General features: G+C 39.7%; 1 protein-coding gene across 5 annotated transcripts in view; it reads left to right on the top strand.

Moving 5' to 3' along the window:
* The first annotated feature begins 298 nt into the window (after nt 1-298).
* Nucleotides 299-21,109, top strand: part of LOC134357345 (transducin-like enhancer protein 1) — a 125,623-nt gene continuing 104,812 nt past the window's right edge. For 3 of the 5 annotated variants that reach the window (XM_063068794.1, XM_063068793.1, XM_063068791.1), the window contains exons 1-5: nt 299-356; nt 722-796; nt 1,280-1,380; nt 1,943-2,006; nt 2,175-2,219. In XM_063068794.1, the coding sequence (XP_062924864.1) occupies nt 773-796; nt 1,280-1,380; nt 1,943-2,006; nt 2,175-2,219 (234 nt within the window). In that variant the 5' untranslated portion in view covers nt 299-356; nt 722-772. Of the gene's footprint in view, nt 797-1,279; nt 1,381-1,942; nt 2,007-2,174; nt 2,220-21,109 lie in introns of all 5 variants that reach the window. The other 2 variants (XM_063068795.1, XM_063068792.1) reach the window with 1 other exon arrangement.

Here is a 21,109-nt window from a genome sequence, read left to right as displayed (position 1 = left end):
GGGGCTTTCAAAATCTATTGGCCTGATTCCCAATCCATCATCATGATTGACGTCCCTCAGTTACCACTGGGAACTCTGGAAACAAGACAAAAACACCAGGCAAGCTCGCAATTGCTCTGTTCTGTCACCGCTGTGTGTGATTGACAGCGGGCGTAGGCAGTCGCTGTTCTCGATTGGACGGAATCTTTCGATGACAACATGATCCCACGTGCGCCAGATGCACATCGTCGGATTCCGATTGGTGCAAAATGGGCCGGAGGAAGACTCCGACTGCGCGTGTCTAAATTTGGTTAGTTATCAGTGTGAGGAGGGGATGGAAACCGCGTGTTAATGTAACCAGTGTGTGCGGAAAGCTGGTACATTGTTTTCTATTGTATCAATTATATCCATTTAAACTTCGCATGGTGTATATTGTATGTTTATTCTGGTGGATATTCTACAAGCGAGATAAAGAGAATCCAAGAAGATTTCCTGGGGCGCCGTAGGAATTTGGTCTCCTTACAAAAGTGGCAACTGATTTTTTTAAAAAGAGGTTTTCTCTTAAACATCGAGAGGAGTTAAGCCGGGGCAGCCGAATCTCGCAGTCTGTCGCAGAGTGAGGGGTTTAAATATAAATCTCCTTATTTTTGGGACCAGAATCCAGGATGAGCATCCAGTAAACATTGTGTTTATTTTTTTCTGTTTTCGGACCGGGCTCTTACTTAATGTGCGTTTCTTAAAGGAAATCGAGTGACTGTTGGAGCAACGGAGCTGAGTGTTGTCGGGTCGAGCAATGTTTCCTCAGAGCAGGCATCCTGTAAGTAAGGAGCGCGTTGCCGCCGTGCCGGACCGGGCTGGGCCTTTGTTGATTCATTGTATGATCTGTATTCAAAGAAAGTAAAGAACCTATTTTCCGAGTGTTGTACTCCGCACCACCTGCCAAGGGTCAAACGCTATTTTTAAAAAAAATTAAAAATGTCTGCAATTCAGCCGAAAGTCAGATCACATTGCCCCGATTAAAGTGCGGATGTTCAGTTCGCTTTCAACATGTCATCCTTTTAAAGATCGTCCTGCTGAAAGTTGGGATAAAGGCTCGCAGTTTTGCGAAGCTTACGCAGACCAACAAAAGCTCAAGTGTTTGGTTCCGTGAGTTGGCCTTGCCCTCTTTCAGCACCGGGTGTTTGCTTCAAAAAGTCTGCAGGAAAGTTTCTAGTATAGATATGTCTAAGATGCGAGTTGAATCGTACGCGGTCTGGTGTTTGTGTGTATGTGTGTGTGTAATACTTGTTTCTTTACTCAGACGCCGCACCAGGCTGCAGCCCAGCCTTTCAAATTCACCATCCCCGAATCGCTGGACCGTATCAAGGAAGAGTTCCAGTTTTTGCAGGCTCAGTATCACAGGTGAAATAAACCCCCTATTCTCCGCTTGGGAAAGTATGTTTATTTTCTGCCGGTCAGCCCCGTCGCCAGTGTTATTGGTTTGTCTGCGGTAGGTAGGTAGACACTGGTTACTTTCCCTCAGCCACAGAGCGGCGCTCTGGCTGCGGGTAGATTTGGGGTTGTTTCAAAAGGCTCCAAAGAAACCACAAATGTTAAGAAAAACAACAGCTATTCAGGTCTGGGCCCGACCAGTTGTAGCTTTTTGCACCTATCTTTTCAAAAATAATTGATAAAACACAGCAATTGGCCCCAATTATAAAACTCGGTTTAAGAAAAGGACTAAAGAATCGGAGCAATAGCATTTCTATTCGATGGCTTGTGGATTCTGATCTTTACATTGCAATCTAATATCAAGGGTATAATTGTTGATTGTTTAGTTCTTTTAATTTCGTCGTTCCTGCAACCTCTCACCATTGTTCTCTCGAAGATTTATTCTGGTTGCATTGTACAGTGTTTTATATTAAAGCATTATTATTCATTTATTCTACTCCTTAAGATGAAAGAAATCTTGTGTATTTTACAGTCTCAAGTTAGAATGTGAAAAGCTGGCAAGTGAAAAGACAGAAATGCAGCGACACTATGTCATGGTGAGTTTACCAAGTACCTTGTGAAATTGGAAACACAGCCGGGTGAATTTTAGCTAGTGATATTTCCCAAAATGAGCTGGGAATATGAGTTGTATATGTTTGATTTTATGTGATAACTACCCAGAATTATAGGTTAGTTTGTGAGTTTTAATATTCTTTCTTTTACAGTATTATGAAATGTCCTATGGATTGAATATTGAAATGCACAAACAGGTAAGATATTGATATTTCCTCCCAAAGCATTCTTAAGGTCATAAAGAAAGAAAACGTTGGTATATGAAAGAAGTAATGTGGTGATATGTTGAATCAGACCTCTGGCTTTACCAAGAATGGGTTCTTTCTGATACAGATATCCAGCAAGTATTTAATCTTCAATATTTAATCACTTTATTGAAGTTGAGCAGATTACAAGATACAGATTTGCAAATGTTGTATAATTTTATTAAACTTCCAAAATTTTGCATAATGTTCTTGTAGGAGCTTGATTGTAGAAGATCTCACGTTAATGTGCAGAGGAAATAGTGTATTGTAAAAGTTGGTGCTATAAGTATAAAGGACTGATGGCCATATTCTTCTGATTCTCCCTGTGTATGTCTATTGGATGTGAGGAGAAAACGGCTTATTGTGGAACGAGTTGATAGTTAGATATATAGGTACTTTATTTGCAAAGGAAATTACAATGTCACAGTAGCGTTACAAATACACTGATATACAAGTATATTAGATGAGAAGTAAGAAAGAATAACAAATAAGTTACATCAAACGGTCCAACCAGTGGGGGCCATCACTTCCTGATGTTCATAAACTGGTATATTTTCAAATTATACTTACTTGAATCATTAGAAATAAGACATAAACTCAAGTAGAGCCTCTTTTGTAAATAATATCATTGAGAAAAGATAGGCTGACCATGACAATGCATAGGAAGCCAGAGAGCAATAGATAAAAGTGACTTTGATGTTCATTGTTGTTGTTGTTTTCTTAAAAAGTTTTATTTGCAAGATGTATGAAATCAAGGGAAGTGTTATTGACTTGTAGTGTTTAATCCTTGAGGTGCGGTAAATTTTTACAACAGAGATTTACTTCTTTTGCAAAGATTATCTTTAAGTTAACCTACTGATAGCACATCTCAGCCTAACAGAATACAAACAGGTTTTAATTTGAGGTGTTCCTTTGTTGGTTATGTTCTTGACATTTCAACAGAAGTGAAAAATTGTGGTTTGATGCAGTAATTGTCTGTCAGTACACTGTGCACTTCGCTTTAGTACTCCTGTGATTTTTTTTTGAAAATATGAAGGAGTTCCTTTGTAATTTCTTGGCTGTCAAATGCTGCAGTGATATTTATGTGCATAAATGAAGCTTTCTTCGTACAACACTTTCTTCAGCATGCAGATGATTGTCTAACTGCTGAATTGCATCTCACTGGAGAATTGAATTTGTAGGTTACATTAAGTTGCATTTATAATGCATGCTGACTTTTTATAGCTGTAGATTTCAGCCATCATTGTTACCATATAGATTGACAGTGCTATCTGATCATAATCTTAAAGAAAACTGATGACGTCTAGGCCCTTGGGTGTAACTTGGCTGAAACTGATGCATTTTGCTGACTGATCACCAGTGCAGCCTAAGTGCTCATTATGTTGTAGAGAGGGCCTATGCAGTCTCATTACATTTGACAAGAAATCTCTCTGGGGGGAAAGCTGGGCATTAGCTAGGCTCCTAGCAGGCTCAAATTATTCTCCTTTTTCATAGCTCATGCTCATAGATGGCAAGTGAGTATTGTATTAAAAGTGGGAGGTGAGGGAATTGTCATTTTATCATGGCTTTGTTAGTTGAAATGCATAAGTTGACGTATCTCCAGGGCAAAGCATCCATCCTTCTCATGGCTTGTCTTCTGAGAAGACATTCTGCTTGCTTTCTGTGAACACCACCTGCAGGGTTATAGAGTTGTGAGCAAATGCTTTTTATTCAGGCTTCAGTGCTTTTCATTCATGGTGTGATACCCAAGTCATGAGAAAAGAGAGGTTGCTTTTCCATTGTTTCTTTTATAAGGCAGGCCTTTTAGCATATGCAGAGACAAGTGTCATAAGGAAATAGATGGCTATTGATTATAGTTAGTAGGTTTTCTTTAATTTGTGTAGAGTGCTTTCCTCCTTAAGAAACTGGTATTCTCAGTTATGATTAATGCCCTCCTTGAATTAACTTAATGATTAATTCATTGTAACAATACAGCTCAAGTTTTTAGATACTGCAGATCCTGGTTAATTGGGACACATTGGGTCCAGTACATTTTGGTCCAATTAAGCAGCTGCGCCATTGGCTGAAGTTTCACAGAACTACGAATAAGCTCTTCTTGGGCTTCCAGCCGGGTACAGGTATCGATTATAACTGTTGTTTCGATGACCAACTTCGCTATCTTCTTCAGGGATGCCCAGGCATCCACTGCATGCCTTTGTTACTATGATGAGTTACGGTTTGTTACTCAAAAGCAGTGCACTGAAAAATAGGGAACAACTTAATTAAGAGTGTAGTTTTTAATTTACTTTGGCTCTTCACCTTATAATGTTTCGGAGCTTAATAATTTCTTCATAGAAGCGGAGCCAATAATTAAATGATCGAGGGTGGCATGTTGGTTACAATCATACAATTTATCTGGATTTGAATTTGTTTTGCTGTGCTGAAAAAAAATTACTTTGTCCCATTCAACGATTGAAATGCCTGATTTGCACCTACTGTTGTGTAATGCCTTGAATGATGGGGCCTTGACTTGTCAAGCTGAATATGACTTTTTCATTATTAAGATTGCCCCATATGTTGTCTTGGTGGACTTAACATTTGTCCTAATATGTTGGTTTTAGTGTTGAGCTTTAAATTGTACACTTGAAATGCTCAGTGGCATTTTGGGCAGGGAATATCTGTGCCGGAGATGGGCCGGGAAAGAGGGTAATTTGAGGTATATACCTCCTACAATTATTTTCTGAATATTACTGTACATACCATTTTGAAAAATGTAATTGAAAGTTAGATGAGTGTGGTATCTGTGCTTGAACTATGGAATCAGTGGTCATGCTTGCTAATTATTATTGTGCCTTTACTTGTCTATAATGCCCGATTTAAAAACAAATCGGGCAATTGACTCTCAATGGCAAATGCTCAAGATGTTGCTATTGTTGAATTTATTGTCAAAATGGATTTTGTAAATTAGTAATTGCAAATTCTCATACCTGCAGGCAGATTGGCTAATCTGGTTTATTTTCTTGTGCTTGATGATTTGGGATAGCTAGTGGAGTTCTTGGCTTCTTCATTTAATAGTTCTGATGACACATGTTAATGCAAAGAGCAATCACTGTTTCACATGAAAGATTTCCAGTGATTTTAGTATATAATTAAAGACTCAAACATTATACAGTGTTCTATATTGGTAAATTGATTTATTATTGCCACTTATACTGAGATATAATGAAACATTTTGTTTTGCATGCCAACCATGCTGATCACTTCACATTAGTGCATTCAGGTCGTGCTATATTGTATATACTCTGGTTCAGTTGCAAAGAACAAATTCTATGGAGTCCTGACGAAGGGTCTCGGCCCGAAACGTCGACTGTACCTCTTCCTATAGATGCTGCCTGGCCTGCTGTGTCCACCAGCATTTTTTATGTGTGTTGCTTGAATTCTATGTACAGATTCCTTTTTCCACCATTGCAGTGCACGTGTTAGGATATCATCTAAAATTGTCAAGTATGGATAAAATGACTTGTGTCAGAGGAATAACTTCAAATATCTTCAAGATTGTTTAATGTCATTTCCAATACAAAAGTGTAAAGCAGAATGAAATAATTGTTGCCCTCGATCCGATACAGCACAAATGAGACACAAAAGATAAAGATCTCTAATAACAAAAAAATAATAAATAGATTGTATACATTTGTGTGTCCATAAACTGATACTAGGCACAGAAGTGTCTTTACGTAAGGTGACTGGCAGGAAATAAGTAGTGGTGGTGGGGGGTGTGAAGGGGTGGGTTACTGGGTGGGGGTGTTAGGGAAAGTAACTGTTTTTCAGCTTGCTGGTCCTGGCGTGGATGCTATGTAGCCACCTCTCTGATACGAGTGGGCAAACAGTCCATGAGCAGGGTGGGTGGGATCCTTCATGATGCTGCTCCCCGTTTCTGGCACCCTTGGGCATATACGTCCTTGTTGACGGATAGGCTGGTGCCAGTGATGTGTTGGTAATTTTGACTACCTTTTTGTAGAGCCTTCCTGACCGCCCCAGTGCAGTTTCTGTACCATTCAGAGACGCAGCATTTTATGATGCTCTCTACTGCACATCTGTAGAAGGACATGAGGATTGATGGTGAATAGTTCAGCTCCTTTCAGCCTTCTCAGAAAGTAGAGGCGTTGGTGAGCTTTCCTGATTGTGTAGGATGTGCTCAGATACCGTGAGATTGTGTGTGATGCGCTCTCCCAGGAGTCCGAAACTGCTTGCAGTTTCCACTGCTGTGCCACCGATGTATAGAGGGATGTGAGTGATGTGAGTTCTCCTGAATTCGATAACCACCTTATTTGTCTTGTTGACATTAAGGAAGAGGTTATTTGCCCGGCACCAGGCCTTGAGCTCTTCCCCCTTCTCTCTGTAGGCTGTTTATTGTTGTTGGTGATGAGCCCCACCACTGTCGTATCATCAGCAAAATTGCCAGAGGAATAGTTTCAAATTGCTTCACTGTATTGATCCATCTGATCTTGCAAATAATCTCAGATTTCAGACATATGTCAATTCTCATTTAATCAAACATTTCCTGTACCTTTATTCATCAAAATTCATACTTTAAGGAAAATGCAAACTAATTCTAGCTGCCATTTGAGACCTAATGCGTTTATTGACATAATAGTTGACGCAATAAAGTCTTGACACTCCCTTAATTTGTCTAGTCTCATGATGATATCTCAATTTGTCTGCAGATACCTGTAAGGCCCATTTAATTACAGAGTAGGTCATATCTCTTGTATCTTTGGGTCTGTTCACTTTATTGATGGAAATCCCTTGGGTTCTCCAAAGTGGCCAAATAATTGCTAGTGCTGATACTCGAGATTTTAATCTCCCTTTTCTCATTAGGTTCATTTGAATTGCTTGAGGGTGCTGTAGGTGACTTACGTATTTAATTTTTCTGACGTAATTCCCAAGCTGGATCTTGCATTTGGTGAGTCATTAACAGTGCAGCAGCCTAAAAGCTTCAGTAATGAGGTGGATGACATAATTGTGAATTGTTGTTCAAAGACATAGCCCTTGTTTACATACGTGAAAAGCCGGCCGGTGGTGGAGTGGCATCCACACCGGGCTTCAAGGCAAGAGGTCCAGGGCAGCTCCTTGCACGCTTTCCATCTGTGCTGGGTTGAGTGTTGAGCCAGCAACTCAGCTGCATTTTTAAAAAATAAGCAACTGAAAGGTTGCCGCCTGATGGGCCACAAGGCATGAAAAGGGACAATAACCAAACATGGAAACCTTGCTGTTGAAGGGTGTCTTTTTTTTAAGGTGTCTTTCAGGTACAGTGTGGGCACGTAGCCAAGTGTTTAAGGCATTGGACTAGTGACCTGAAGGTCGTGAGTTCGAGCACCAGCCGAGGGAACATGTTGTGTCCTTGAGCAAGGCACTTAATCACACATTGCTCTGCGACGACACTGGTGCCAAGCTGTATGGGTCCTAATGCCCTTCCCTTGGACAACATTGGTGTCGTGGAGAGGGGAGACTTGCAGCATGGGCAACTGCTGGTCTTCCATACAACCTTGCCCAGGCCTGCGCCCTGGAGAGTGAAGACTTTCCAGGCGCAGATCCATGGTCTCGCAAGACTAACGGATGCCTTTCAGGTACATCTTATTCAGCTTCTTTCATCTAGATCCTCATTGTTGCTTAGTTTGAAGACTTTTGAATGTGGCACACAATTAGAGAGTGGAACACTGTTATTGGATTTTTTGAAGTTGAAATTTGTATGTATTGATAATCTCTGCTGTCTGGATGTAGCTGTATCAATGTGTTTGAAAAGTGCTTTTAAGGAGTTTAAATGCAATGATTTTTTTGTTGACAACTGTATAGATCAGAATCAAAGTTGTTATCACTGACATGCAGCAAACAAATTTCATGACATTATGTTAGTGAGCATGAATCTGTTTCTGACCCTGATATTGCATTGAAGTTGGTTCATCTGAACAAAAGAAAGTTTCATTTGCATATTTTCTGATATAATTTACAATGATAATTGACTGGACTGCCAGACACTGCCTAGCTGCATTCCTTTTGGAAGATACTACTGATAAGCATAAAGTTGCTAAAGTGAAGTGTTAATTAAAGGGTATTGACAAGAGCCAGGGTTTCTTGACAGTTAAAGCTTGCAGTGCTTATGTATCCTATCAGTGTCTTGGGTAAACAGTTGCACTTGGCAGATTATCTGGATAGTGACCAGTCACTGTATTGACAAGTGCAGACACAATAAAAACTGTATTAGGAGACCTGCCATAGGGATTTGCAGTAAATATATTACAGCACTCAAGTGAATTGCCAATACTGTTTGTTTAGCATTTTGCAAGGGCAGTGGTAGTATGGATTTTTGCATTAGAGGGGAAAGGCTGTTGGAAAGAATTGGTAATGGCTGAGGAGAAATCGACTTCATGATCCTGTTGCCGTCTTTGTATGAATCTTGAAAAATTATCTATGAACTGTGTTAAGTGTTAGTTCTTTGTGCATGAGCACAGTGCTATTGTTGAGGTGGGAGGACAGGATGAGTGTTTGCTCATTGGATTACGGTTTCCTGTCCTGTAATCAACCTGTATACTCCAGCAAGCAAAAAATCACAGAAATAGGGATGGCAGTAAGGAGCAAAAATATATATGGATGCATTTCCAGCAATATTGTAGTAATTGACATTGCTCATGTGCCTTGATCATTTGGACTATCAACCTACTGCTTTTGTTTGATGTAGAACAGTGAAAATTGAAGGTATGCTTGAACTATATCAGCACAAAATCTCTACTTCCAAAAAGAGTAGACAGGTCCCTATATTTTTTTTTACAATGGAACCACTAGAGAGTTTGCTATCCAATACGAAATGCAAGGTTCTAAAACCATGATTTTAATTTGGATGGAGCACCAAGTCGTTAGTTTCCATGTGATTCCTAATTCAGTACTCAATGTGCTGAACAGTTTCAAATGTATTGGGATGTGCTGAAATGAAGTTAGAACTGCTGATAACAGAGTTAATGTGTTCAAGCCAAGGAGTGTCATGACATGCTAAAGATGTGAGAAAGCAACTCTCAGCTTCTTGACGACAGCTTAGTTTCTGTCTGTTGGCTGTGGTTCAGAGATATTCCCGGCTGCAGCTGTGTAATAATCTTATTTACATTGCAGTGTGAGTGGCTACCAGAGGCTCACTTCCATAATAAGAGTAGTGGTATTAGGGGAATGTGGGGAATAAGAAAATCTGCTTGCAGTTCTTTTTTGTTTGATTTTTGAGATTCCTTTTTCCCCGTAAACTGGTCCTGTTTGTAGATGGAGCAATGAGGAATTTTCCGATGCATTTTGCTCCAGATTATGTATCTAATTGCAGCCACTTCAGATTTGCTTAACATTCCAGTGAGATGTGGACTAAACCTCATGTTTAACATATAAAATGTTTAGGCTGCAGTGAAGTTTTTTTTTCACTGCTGAATCCCAACTCCTCGTTGTAACTAATGACTTTCTCTATCGCGAGTCACAATGCTTGTTTGTGGCACGGATAGAGATGGGGGTTTACGGCCACGATGGCAACATGGTATCATTTGCTTTGTCAGGCCGTAACAATTCAGATCTATGTACTCATTTGGCGTACTACAGTCGTGCACAGGGACATGCTCTAGAAACAGGCATTGAAGCCAAATCAGGGGAGAGTGAGTGCAAATTATATAAAAGCTTGGTCAAACAAGAAGGTTTTGGAGAACATTTGAAAAGAATGCGGGGTGGGATACTGCTGCTTAGAAGCTCTCCTTTTTGGTTGAATGTTCATGACCTCCAGGATTTCCCAAAGCGCTTTGTGTCCTGTTGGACTCTTCTGAATTGTAGTTACCGATGTAATGCCGATCACTCTAGACCACCGAAGGCACAGCTGTCGGTGCTGGAGCAAAGCAAGAGGAGAGTGCTGAAGAGGGTGGAGAGTTACAAGGCCAGTTTTGATTACACTGAAAGAGAAGAACCAGGCCAAGGAGGGGCTTGGACACCAGGATGAGCGTTTGAAAACAGAAGCGTTGCCAGTCCACAGGTGATGGATGAACAGCACAGATGCAATTCAAGTGCAGCAGAACTTTGTTTGGACTTCAAAATAAGTTGAAAGAATGATGGTTAGTGAAGCATAGGAATAGCTAAACCTGGAGGTAACAAAAGCATGAATGCATCAATTGTCCACCTATCGCTTTAAATACACAATTTTGATTCTGTCCTTGTTAATGGTTCTGCAAAGTGGAAGTGAATAAGGATTCTTAAAGGAATATTACATTAGAGACTTGTAAATTTGATTGTGGCAGTGCCGTTGAAACAAATCACTGCATTTGAGAGTGATAGAAAGACAAGATCTCCAATTACTGAATGATTTGGGGATTAGCTTGTGTTGCTATGGAGACTGCGGCTAGAACAAATTAAATTTTAAGGAATGAAATGATCTTTAAGTGCTTCTGGGAGCACAAATTTTGGCAGTAGCACTTACATGGATTAAATTTGGGTTGACGAGCTATTGTGTAACATTTGTGTCCCAGAGATCATCTTTGTAACAAGAACTGACATAGACCACAGTTTGTTTCCTTTTAACAATCTGACCTAAAAAGCGTGGCAAAGTGCTGAATGTGAAGGTTTAAATTCTCTTTGCTTTCTCCAACGATACTCTGCCATATTCAGAATAATTTTATTTCGGGCTGCTTATGTATAAATCAATCAACTAATGGAGTATTAGAATATATTAGTGTACTAATTGTTTAATTGAGCATCATGGATTTTGTTTTAAAAGTTAAAAAGCCCAGATGGAATGACCTCCAGTTACATGATTGCTAATAGATAAATTTGCTTGAGGTCAGTAAGACCAGTTTTGAGGTGGCTTGATAACCCTTGTATTCCCCCACCCCACTTGCTTGGCACAACTCATTTCAAATGGTTCAATAACTGGCAGAATTGCCGTATTGCGCTCCCCCTTCTGTATTATTGTGTTACCATATACAAATGGAAGGATCCGTCATGATCATGCTTGGAATTTTAATGGTATACTTATGAAAACATTGCTCTACACAAAGATAATTGATTAAGAGTTGAAAAAGATGATTGAATTTGACTTGCCATTGCAGTGTGAGAGGTAAGTGCTCAGTGGCCACTTTATTAGTACACCTTGTTAATGCAAATATCTAGTCAGCCAATCATGTGGCAGCTACTCAATGCATAAAAGCATGCAGGCATGAGCAAGGGATTTGGTTATTTAGCCCAAACATCAGAATAGGGGAAAAATGTGACCTAAATGGTTTTGACCATGGATTGATTGTTGATGCCAGATGGGGAGGTTTGAATATTTCAGAAATTGCTGATCTCTTGGGATTTTCATGCACAACAGTCTCTTGAGTTTGCAAGGAATGGTGTGGAAAAAACAAAAAAAAACATGCAGTGAGCAGCAGTTCTGTGAGTGAAACGCCTTTTAATGAGAGAGATTAGAGGAGAATGGCCAGACTGGATCAAGTTTACAGGAAGGTGACCGCAGTTTAAATAACCATGTTACAACAGTGCTGTGCTGTAGAGCATCTCTGAATTCACAACACATGGAATCTTTAAGTGGATGGGCTACAACAGCAGAAAATGTACATTCAGTGGCCACTATATTAGGTTTAGGAGGTAGCTAATAAATTGGCACTGAGTGTATATAGTTATCATGTTTATATGCTTTATATAGGGAGATACTGCTCCCTACCAACTTCATGTTATTTCCTATGAACATTAAAAGGCTTTTTGAAAGATGTAATATTTCAATAATTGTACTTATAGGAGTAGCAAATATCTGAAGATGTTCAGCTTTCAGGCAATGTAAAAATTCTGTAATTTTCCCCATTGAAGAAATGCAAGTGAGACCAAAGGGTCTTTGACCTGAGACATTAGCTCTGTTTCTCTTCTCACCAGTCAAGCCTGCCTGTGGAGTATTCCAAGCATTTTCTGTTTTTAGTTTAGATTTTAGTATCTGCACTTCTTGATATTTTTTTTTCCACAAACATGAAGGCAATTGCTTTTTATTTTGTTATCTCTCAAATGTCATGCTGAAATGTTGGGCAGCCGAGTGTAAATTCTAAAGGCATCAAATATTTACCAAAATCTACATTAAGTACTAAATAATTTCAGAACTAAATCAGGAAAAATTCACTTCAAAGTCAACATGGAATTGTTTTTACTGTAAGAAATAGCTAGTACTGTTTTAGCCTCATGCTGCCAGTAGCCAATATCTAAACAATTGTGACAGTGTGACCAAAATTGTATACGAATATATTTTATAAATGATTGTGTTTGTTCAGAGTTGCAAAGGCAATCAATATTATTTAACCTTGCTTACCCAACACTATTTTGTTTTTAGCAGTGAACTGTGCTGTGTTCATAAGCTAGAATACTCTGTCTTCTGAGTACACAGCTTTTTGGATTTGATCTCAACAGGTATCATGCAGCGTGATTAATAAGTGCTCTAGAATCAGTCAGAAACATATTTAATTATTGTTTTTCCCGCTAGTACAGAAATCAAAAACTGACTTCCAGTATTAAATGCTGGAAATGAACGGCACATTTACTTTGTGGCATATTTGAAATTGCCATTTACCATAGCAAGAGTATTGGAAAGAAACATCTATTTATACGTCTACTCTCAATTTCAGAAGAGACACGCTGTTCACAGGGCTAGGATAGACCTAACAGCTAGACTTGGATGTATTAGCATTTTCTTGGAAGGAGATGTTATTGATCACTTAAAAATTGCATTGATGTTTAATACATTTGGAATGATATTTATATTGCTGAGAATAGACAGTAGTTTATGGAGGAAAATATAAACTTAACCTGCTGTTTATTGACATGTGATGCATCAGTTAGCAGTGGAATCTTATATATTGTTCTTTGAAGCAATTGGCTTAATATTTTTAATAGCAATAATTTTTCATCTATATACTTGTATTGTTTCTTAACTAAACCCATTCTCAGTCATATTTATGAATAATATGGGTCATTGTTGGTTGTGTCAGCCATTGGCCCACTGCGGAAACCTAATTTCTGCTGCTGTCTTAAGGATACAGTCCCCCTAAGTTCCATCAGTTTGAAGCAATGGTAGACTGTTTAATTGCATTAAAACATCAATGGATGATTTGTACAATCAATGTAATTTGGTGCATGTTTTATGTATGAAATTCTGGTTCTGGGCAACCTTGGGGTGCTGCTGTGATACTTGTGCATAATTATGATTCTTGAAAGAAACAGAAAGATAAGCAAGGTCTTTGAGTTAATACCTGTGATTGAGTGTTATGCTACATCAATGCTCCATTGCAGGGTTAATGTCAGAATCATGTTTATTATCATTGACATGTTTTGTCAAATTTGTTGTTTTGCCTATTATCTGAATAAGGAAGATTCTTTTTGGGTTGTTCTGGTTAATTAAGCAGTATAGCCTATTAATGAAGTATGTGGTGTGAATTCCAAAGGAGATTGGAATCCAATCAATGCCAGATCACTGCTTGGCAGTTTTCCAACAGGTGGGGCATCTCTGGCTGGAGAAAGAATGACGAGACAGCCAGAGCTTTGTGTGCCCGGAGTTAAATCATAAATCTGTGGAATATTCCAGCAGTTAAGCCTTCTACAAGGCACAAAATGCTGAAGGAACTCAGCAGGTCAGGCAGCATCCATGGAATGGAATTGAACGAACCAACAGCCGATGTTTCAGGCCAAGACCCTCCATCAGAACTGGAAAGGAAAGGGGAAGATGCCAGAATAAGAAGATGGGGAGAGGAGAATGAGGATTGCTAGAAGGTGATAGGTGAAGTCAGGTGGGTGTGAAATGTAAAGGACTGGAGAGAAAGGAATCTGATAGGAGAAGAGAGTGGCCCATCGGAAGAAGGGAAGGGGGGGTGGGGTCACAGGCAGAGGTGAGTAGAAGTAAGAGGCCAGAGTGGGGAATAGAAGAAGAAAATGAAGAAGGTGGGGGGAAGGAATTTTTTTAACCTGAAGAAGAAATCGTTATTCATGCCATCAGATCGAAGGCCTCCCAGCTGGAATATAAGGTGTTGCTCTTCCTTCCTGAGGGAGGCCTCATCTTGGCATAAGAGGAGGCCATGAACTAGCGTATCAGAACAGGAATGGGAATTGAAATTAAAATGTTGGCCCACCGGGAAGTTCCACTTTTGGCAGGTAGAACAGAAGTGCTCGACTAAGTTTACAGCAGGTCTCACCATTGTAGAGGAGGCTGCCTCAGGAGCAGCAGATACAATGGTTGGCCCCAGAAGATTTGCAGGTGAAATTTTGCTCACCTGGAAGGAATGTCTGGGGCCCTGAATGGAGCTGAGGGAGGTGGCGAATGGGCAGGTGTAGTATTTTGGCCACTTGCAGGGATAAGTGCCTGGAGGGAGATCATTTGGGAGGGATGAATGGACAAGGGAATCATGGAAGGAGCGATCCCTGCAGAAAGTGAGGAGAAGAAGGAATATTCTAAAAGATGAAAGTAATAAACTTGATGTTAAAACACCTTTGGCACCTTGAAGAATGTAATTTATTTTTTAAGTATGTTTAGCAGGGAAGTATGTTGCAATAGTTAATATTTCCAAAAATAGCAAGTTTGCTGTTAATTGTTGATTTTGTAAGGTGGCATATGATTGTAGTGAAATATTCCTATATCCCATTAAAATACCGGATAGTTGAGCCTGTTGCTGTTACCTCTTCCTAGAGATGCAACTTTGACGTGTGTTGCTGTTTATAGCTGCCTTTCTTTATTCTTGCAATCACACGTTGTATAAGCGAAGTAAATAACTTAAGCTTAGTTGAAACTCCAAATCAGTGCTCTAAGCTGTTAATTAGTGAAAATCAAAGCAAGAATGTAAAATATCATAAACTAGCTAATCATGTAAAATGCAAGAATTTCTTCATGTTAATTCCAGTGATTGTGAAAAGGAGGAAAATATTTTAGTATTGGGCTTGCTAAGCTGGTCATTTGTGATCAAATCAAAAGGCCATCATCTGTTTGAAAGAATTGATGAATGGATTTGCTTTTTTCGTTCTTTTGATAGACCTTGCTCTTAAGATTGCTTTTAAAAATGAATGCAAACATTCTGGGCTGTTTCAAGAGCTCTGCATTAGGAACATAAACAATGAAGGGCACTTGAGATGCTGGGCTGAGAGCTGCTGCCGGCAGATACAAGAGCTTCCTCTTGTTGATGATCTCAGTCTGCTTGAGAACGAAGGAGGGCAATGCATATATTGTTGCCAAAACTAGTTGTCCCGCTTTCAAGATCAAGTTTATATATGTAAAAGAAAAAGTAAGTGAACATATATACTTGATTTAAAATCTGGAAGTACAATATTTAGGCATTTTTCATCTGTTGTTTTAGTATCATTGATGAAACTCTTCCCTCCTTTTCGCTGAAACAGTGGCATAAAATGCTTATTTTAATTTTTTGGTGATGCAGACATGACACTCACGACTTTACCACTGGTCCAGCTTTATGCTTCTAACTAGCCATCAAGTGAGTGATTACATTTTATTCAGTTATCTTTGCAACAAGAAGCAGTCTGTATATTTTGGCAAAAGTCTAAATTAAATAATGTATAACTAGTCATTTTTGTTTGATTTCAAAGGTTTGTTTTTGTTTGGAGATAAAAGATAAATATTGTTGAAAGTCCTGAAACATGATATGTATCTCAGACCGAGCTATGGTTGGTGCCACAACCGGATCTAGATCCAATCTTGCAATTTTTTAAATAATGGAATGCATTAAGTTATGAGAATAAACAAAAAAACTTGGATTTGTAATGCGCTATTCATTCACAAACTTAGGTGTCCTGAAGCACTATTCAGTCAGTTCAGTTATTTATCAGACATCTCACCTCTCCCGGAAGTTCCGGGAGTCTCCCACATATTGATAGTGGCTCCCTGATGCCTGCAAATTATATACAATATCCCAGAAATCAATTTTTTTAATTTAATTTTTTTTTGCAAGAGAGAGAGAGAGAGAGCACGCGAGAGTGAGAAAGAGAGAGAGCACATGCGCGCCATGGCAGTGTGTTCCAAAAAAAGAAAATATAAAACATATGTCACCCCAGACTACACTAAAGTGTACCCCTGCCTAATAGGGGTAAAAAATAATGACCGTGTTGCTCACTGCACTGTTTGCAACAGTGACTTTTCTATTGCCTGTGGTGGGTTAAGACTGTGTAAAAGTCATGTTGAGGTGAGTTTAACAGGTGTTATTTGTTCATTAGCATAGCCAACGTTATTTAAACTAGCTGGCTAGCTGCTAAGGAGCTACTCTATTGTTGACATCCCACCTCTCTCGAAAGTTCCGGCGGTCTCCGGCAAATTGATGGTGCTACCTCCCTGAAATGAGTTTTTGCAGGGTGGGATGTCTGATTTATGAAGTGTGGGCATAGAATAATATAGGAAATGTGGCAGTGCATAGTCTTTCAGATACCAATGTGATAATAACCAGAAATGATGTGTTAAATGATGAACATCTGGCAAGGTCACCAGAAGAAACTGCCTGCTTCTCGCCAACTAGTGCCATTGGATTCTTTTAGTCCATTCATAAGATTGCACTTCCTCAGTGTTTCAGTGAAATGTCAACTTGACTAATGCTCTCCAGTAATGGCAGGTAGAGTGATAGTGGAAGTGAGTCATTACTAAAGGCCAATTTATACTTGTGCGTCAAATTGACGCACACCCTACACCGTACCCTACCCCATAGCCTGACGCGCACCTCCCCAAAAATGTAACTACGCATTGCGGCGACGCAGACCGCAACAACTGTGATTGGTCTGCTTGGTAGCATCACATTTCCTCCTACACTGCAATAGCTTCCCATTGGGCGGCTGAAGGGCAGGGAAGGAACTCTGGCTGCAATGCTTTCCATAAAGCTTAACAGACCTCCGAAATTATGGAGGACCCTGTGCTTGACGCCAGTTTGTAGCTAGCTGCTACAGCCTGTTGACTTCCACCTGAAGCTAAAACTTGAATGGTGATTGCCAGTCTCTGGGTACACTAGTGCGAAATAAATGGTTGGAGAAGATGAACCAATTCGTCAAATTTACCTGCCGACATCTGAAAATATTTGAAATGCATTTCCTCGTCCATGTCTCTCAGTGGCCAGACAAGCACAGAAAATTCACCCTCCTTCAGTTTCAGTCGCCATTGTTTGAAGTTTGAGTTTCTTTGTGTTGACTTTCAACACGAAGAAACTCAACACAGTGTCTTAGAAACCCCACTGGCAACTAGCGTTTTGGTGATGAATTGCAGAGCAACGCAGACACACCAACACACAAGTATAAATGCTCACAACGGCGTAGCCCACTTGCGTAGGCTACGGTGTAAGCTAGTACGCACAAGTATAAATCAGCCTTAACCCTTGGTTTAGGATAATGTGGAGTTAGCTGCACAACTGGCAAACTCGTACACCTTAGAAAGTTCCGAAGTTATAGTATCTGTCATCAGTCTCAAGGACTACAATTTCTACACAATGATCTTAATATTTGGCTCCTACATTGTTTGATCACTCAGCTATTTTGTGATATGAAAAAGGATCTGGTGTTTTCCTGACGTATTTGATGCATAAGCATCATATAAGAAATTATATCATTTCATAATGCTTGTATTACTAAATGACAATAAAAGAGGACTGCGTGTCCTCATAAACTAATCTAATCTAATCTAATCTCTTCATCTGGGTGTCGCTTTCGATTTTAATTGACGTTTCGATGCCAAACTCCGTCATCTTCGTCAGGGGTGAAGCCTATGTATGTCTAATTTGGTGGTATAATTACTCAACTCATGTCATCCATCCCACCTTGTTTAAAATCTTATTCCAGTTCTCACTTAGAGTGAGACCTTCGTCTTTGTTAAAATTCTTATTCTCAAGTCTTGCTTCAATGGCTTCCTTCACCAGGCAGTCCTAAAAGTCATTGGCACAGTACAGCAGTTTCGTGCCATTGGATGTGATCATTGCGCATATGAAGTTCTGTTATGGTCAATTTCTCCGGATAACCCAAATGAATACACCTCCTATTCTCCTTGATGCGGATTTCCACCATGCTGATGCATGCTGCTCTGTATTCACAGGGTATCCCACAACCACCAGCCATCTTGCATCCCCAGTTCATCTTTGACAGGGAATCCCATAAATGCCAGCCATCCTGAGCCCTGTCCATCTTTGACTCTCATAAGCCGAGATTTGAACTTCCTTGCAGGCTTGTGGATGGCATTAATGCTGTATTTCTTCAGGATCCTGGCAATTCTTCTAGAAACCGTGAAAATATAGGGAAGACAGACAGTAGCGACAAGCCCCTCCTGGTTGTTTGGTTTCCTGGTTTTTCCTGTTGAATTAATGTTCAATGTTGCATTGAAAATACTGAGGATGAAGTAGAATGTTTTATTTTGAAAAATAAGATATTCTTTCACTTGACTATTTCTTTCTGTGAAATTCCTAAATTATTTCAAGGTAACAAAGGTACTCTTACAGAAGTCGGGCCGTTACCTTGCAAAGGATCGCTGTGCTCAGTATGCAGTTTTTAAACTTAATTTTGGTTTCAACTGATTTTCTTTCCAAGACATTCTGTAAGCGTATCAGGAACAGGAGAGTATCCAGGGAAACTGGGTTCCCTGGCGAACAATGGGGTAATGTATGTATGATGTGGATAAGGTCCTAAATGAAATTTCTCAACTTTCTGTGGATTTTCAGCGATATCAACAATTTGGATAAAAATGGTTAGTATGTTTGGAGATGACATTAAAATAGTGGATCGTTAAGGAGGTTATCAGAAATTAAAGGGGGATCTTGATCAGCTGGGGAAGTAGGCTGAGCCATGGTAAACACTGAATGGATAAGTATGAAGTGTGCAGTTTGGAAATCAATGCAAGATAGGGCTAAGTGAATGGTAGGTTCTAGGGAATGCTATGAATAAAAAAGACCTTCAGCTCAAGTACCTTTTAGAATTCCCTGAAAGTGGAGTTACAGATAGACAAGATGGTGAAGGTGGCTGTTGGCACACTGGCCTTCATCAGTCAGGTCATTGAGTGTAACAGGTTGGGAGGTCATGATTATGAACAAGACATTGGTGACACTGCACTTGGAGTATTGTGTTTGGATTTGGTCACAATGCCATAGGAAAGATGTCATAAATCTAGAAAGAGTGCAGGAAGGGTTTGAAAGGATGGCATCAGGACTTGAGGAGTTGAACGTAGGGGACTGGGAAATGATCACATAAAGCTGTATAAGCTTGTGAGGAGCAAAGACAGAGTGATTGCACTCAGTCTTTTTCCCTGAATTGGGGTATCAAAAACTAAAACACATGTTAAATGTGAGAGGGGGAAGATTTGAGGAACTTGAGGAGCAACCTTTTATTACATCAAAGGTGGTATGTATGTGGAATAGGCTTTCAGCGGAAGTGGTTGAGGCAAGTATAATTGCTGCAGTTTGTCTTTTGCACGTATGTATTTGTCATTCATTGTTTATATATAGTTTTTATTTATAAAATTGTATTTCAGATTTTCCTGTAAGTACCTTTTAGAAAATGAATCTCAAGATAGTATATGGCAACATAGGTGTACTTTGAAAGTAAGGTTACTTGAAGAAAGACAGCAGGGATAAGCCAGACAACAACTAGCCTTTACCAAGGGTTAAAAAGGTTCATTTATTGTTGAAGCATGTATCCATATGTATCCCTGACATTTGTCTTCTCCAGATAGCCATGAAACAAAGAAAGAACATGAAAGTCGTTCAGAGAACATCAAACCCACCCACTAAAAAGAACACTATCCCAATCATCAGCTCCAAAACCCCTTCCCTCCCTGCATAAAAACGGAACAAGAACATTGACCCCCCCCACCCCCAAAAACAACCCCTCCGCCCTCAAAATAGCCTACAGAACATGCCCTCGCACAACAAAACAGAGAAGGAACAGGTGATTTAAAAAAACATGGAATATAAAAACCATAAGTTCATAAATGCAATAGTCCAATCTATAAATGCAGAACTACGACAGCAACCTCTGTGTCACTGAGACTGGCACCACACGAGACAGAGAGGCCTACCCACCTGCCACAGTGAGCTACACAGCAACAGGCCACTCACAGACTCCGAGGCAGCAATCAAAAGGAAAGCAATGGATGCTGAACTCCCGCTCCATCTGCATTTACCTCGACGTCTCAGTCTTCCATGATGCAATTAACTGGCAATTAATGGACGTTTTAACTGGCAAAATGTGGTTGAACATCTCGAAGTTTCTTTTGCATCGAGGCCGTCCAAGTACGTGCTCGCTTCATGGAATCTCTTTCTCAGAGAGCAGCAAAGCATTGGGTCACTCAAACTATCTCCAAACTGTAAATCGCAGGCTCTAACAGTCCCAGAAACATATTTAAGATGAAAAACAGACATAAGAGAAGTTTTAAAAAAAACATGAGCTTACTGGAAAATGTTGACCAAGGAAGCATTGTATGCTGGCGCCATCTTGACTGGAAGTCACTTTGCAAGGCATTGTAGGTTGATCCAAAAGTTTGAGTACATGGGATGCAGGATAAACTGGCCTGTGGAATAGGAGCAGAGTGTAGTGAAGGAAAGGTGCCTAGCTGATTGGAAGTCTGTGATCAGTGGTGTACAAATAGGGATTGGTGCTAGAGGCCACGTTGTTTGTCATGCATATTAATGGCATACTTTATACTTTATTGTCGCCAAACAATTGGTACTAGAACGTACAATCATCACAGCGATATTTGATTCTGCGCTTCCCACTCCCTGGATTACAAATATTAAATATTAAAAATAGTTAAAATTAGTAAATATTAAAAATTTAAATTATAAATCATAAATAGAAAATAGAAAAAT

The sequence above is a fragment of the Mobula hypostoma genome, chromosome 16 (genome assembly GCF_963921235.1).
Source record: "Mobula hypostoma chromosome 16, sMobHyp1.1, whole genome shotgun sequence".
Lineage (NCBI taxonomy): Eukaryota > Metazoa > Chordata > Chondrichthyes > Myliobatiformes > Myliobatidae > Mobula > Mobula hypostoma.
Note: the sequence above shows the minus strand (reverse complement) of the source record. Positions and strands in the feature narration are given on the sequence as shown.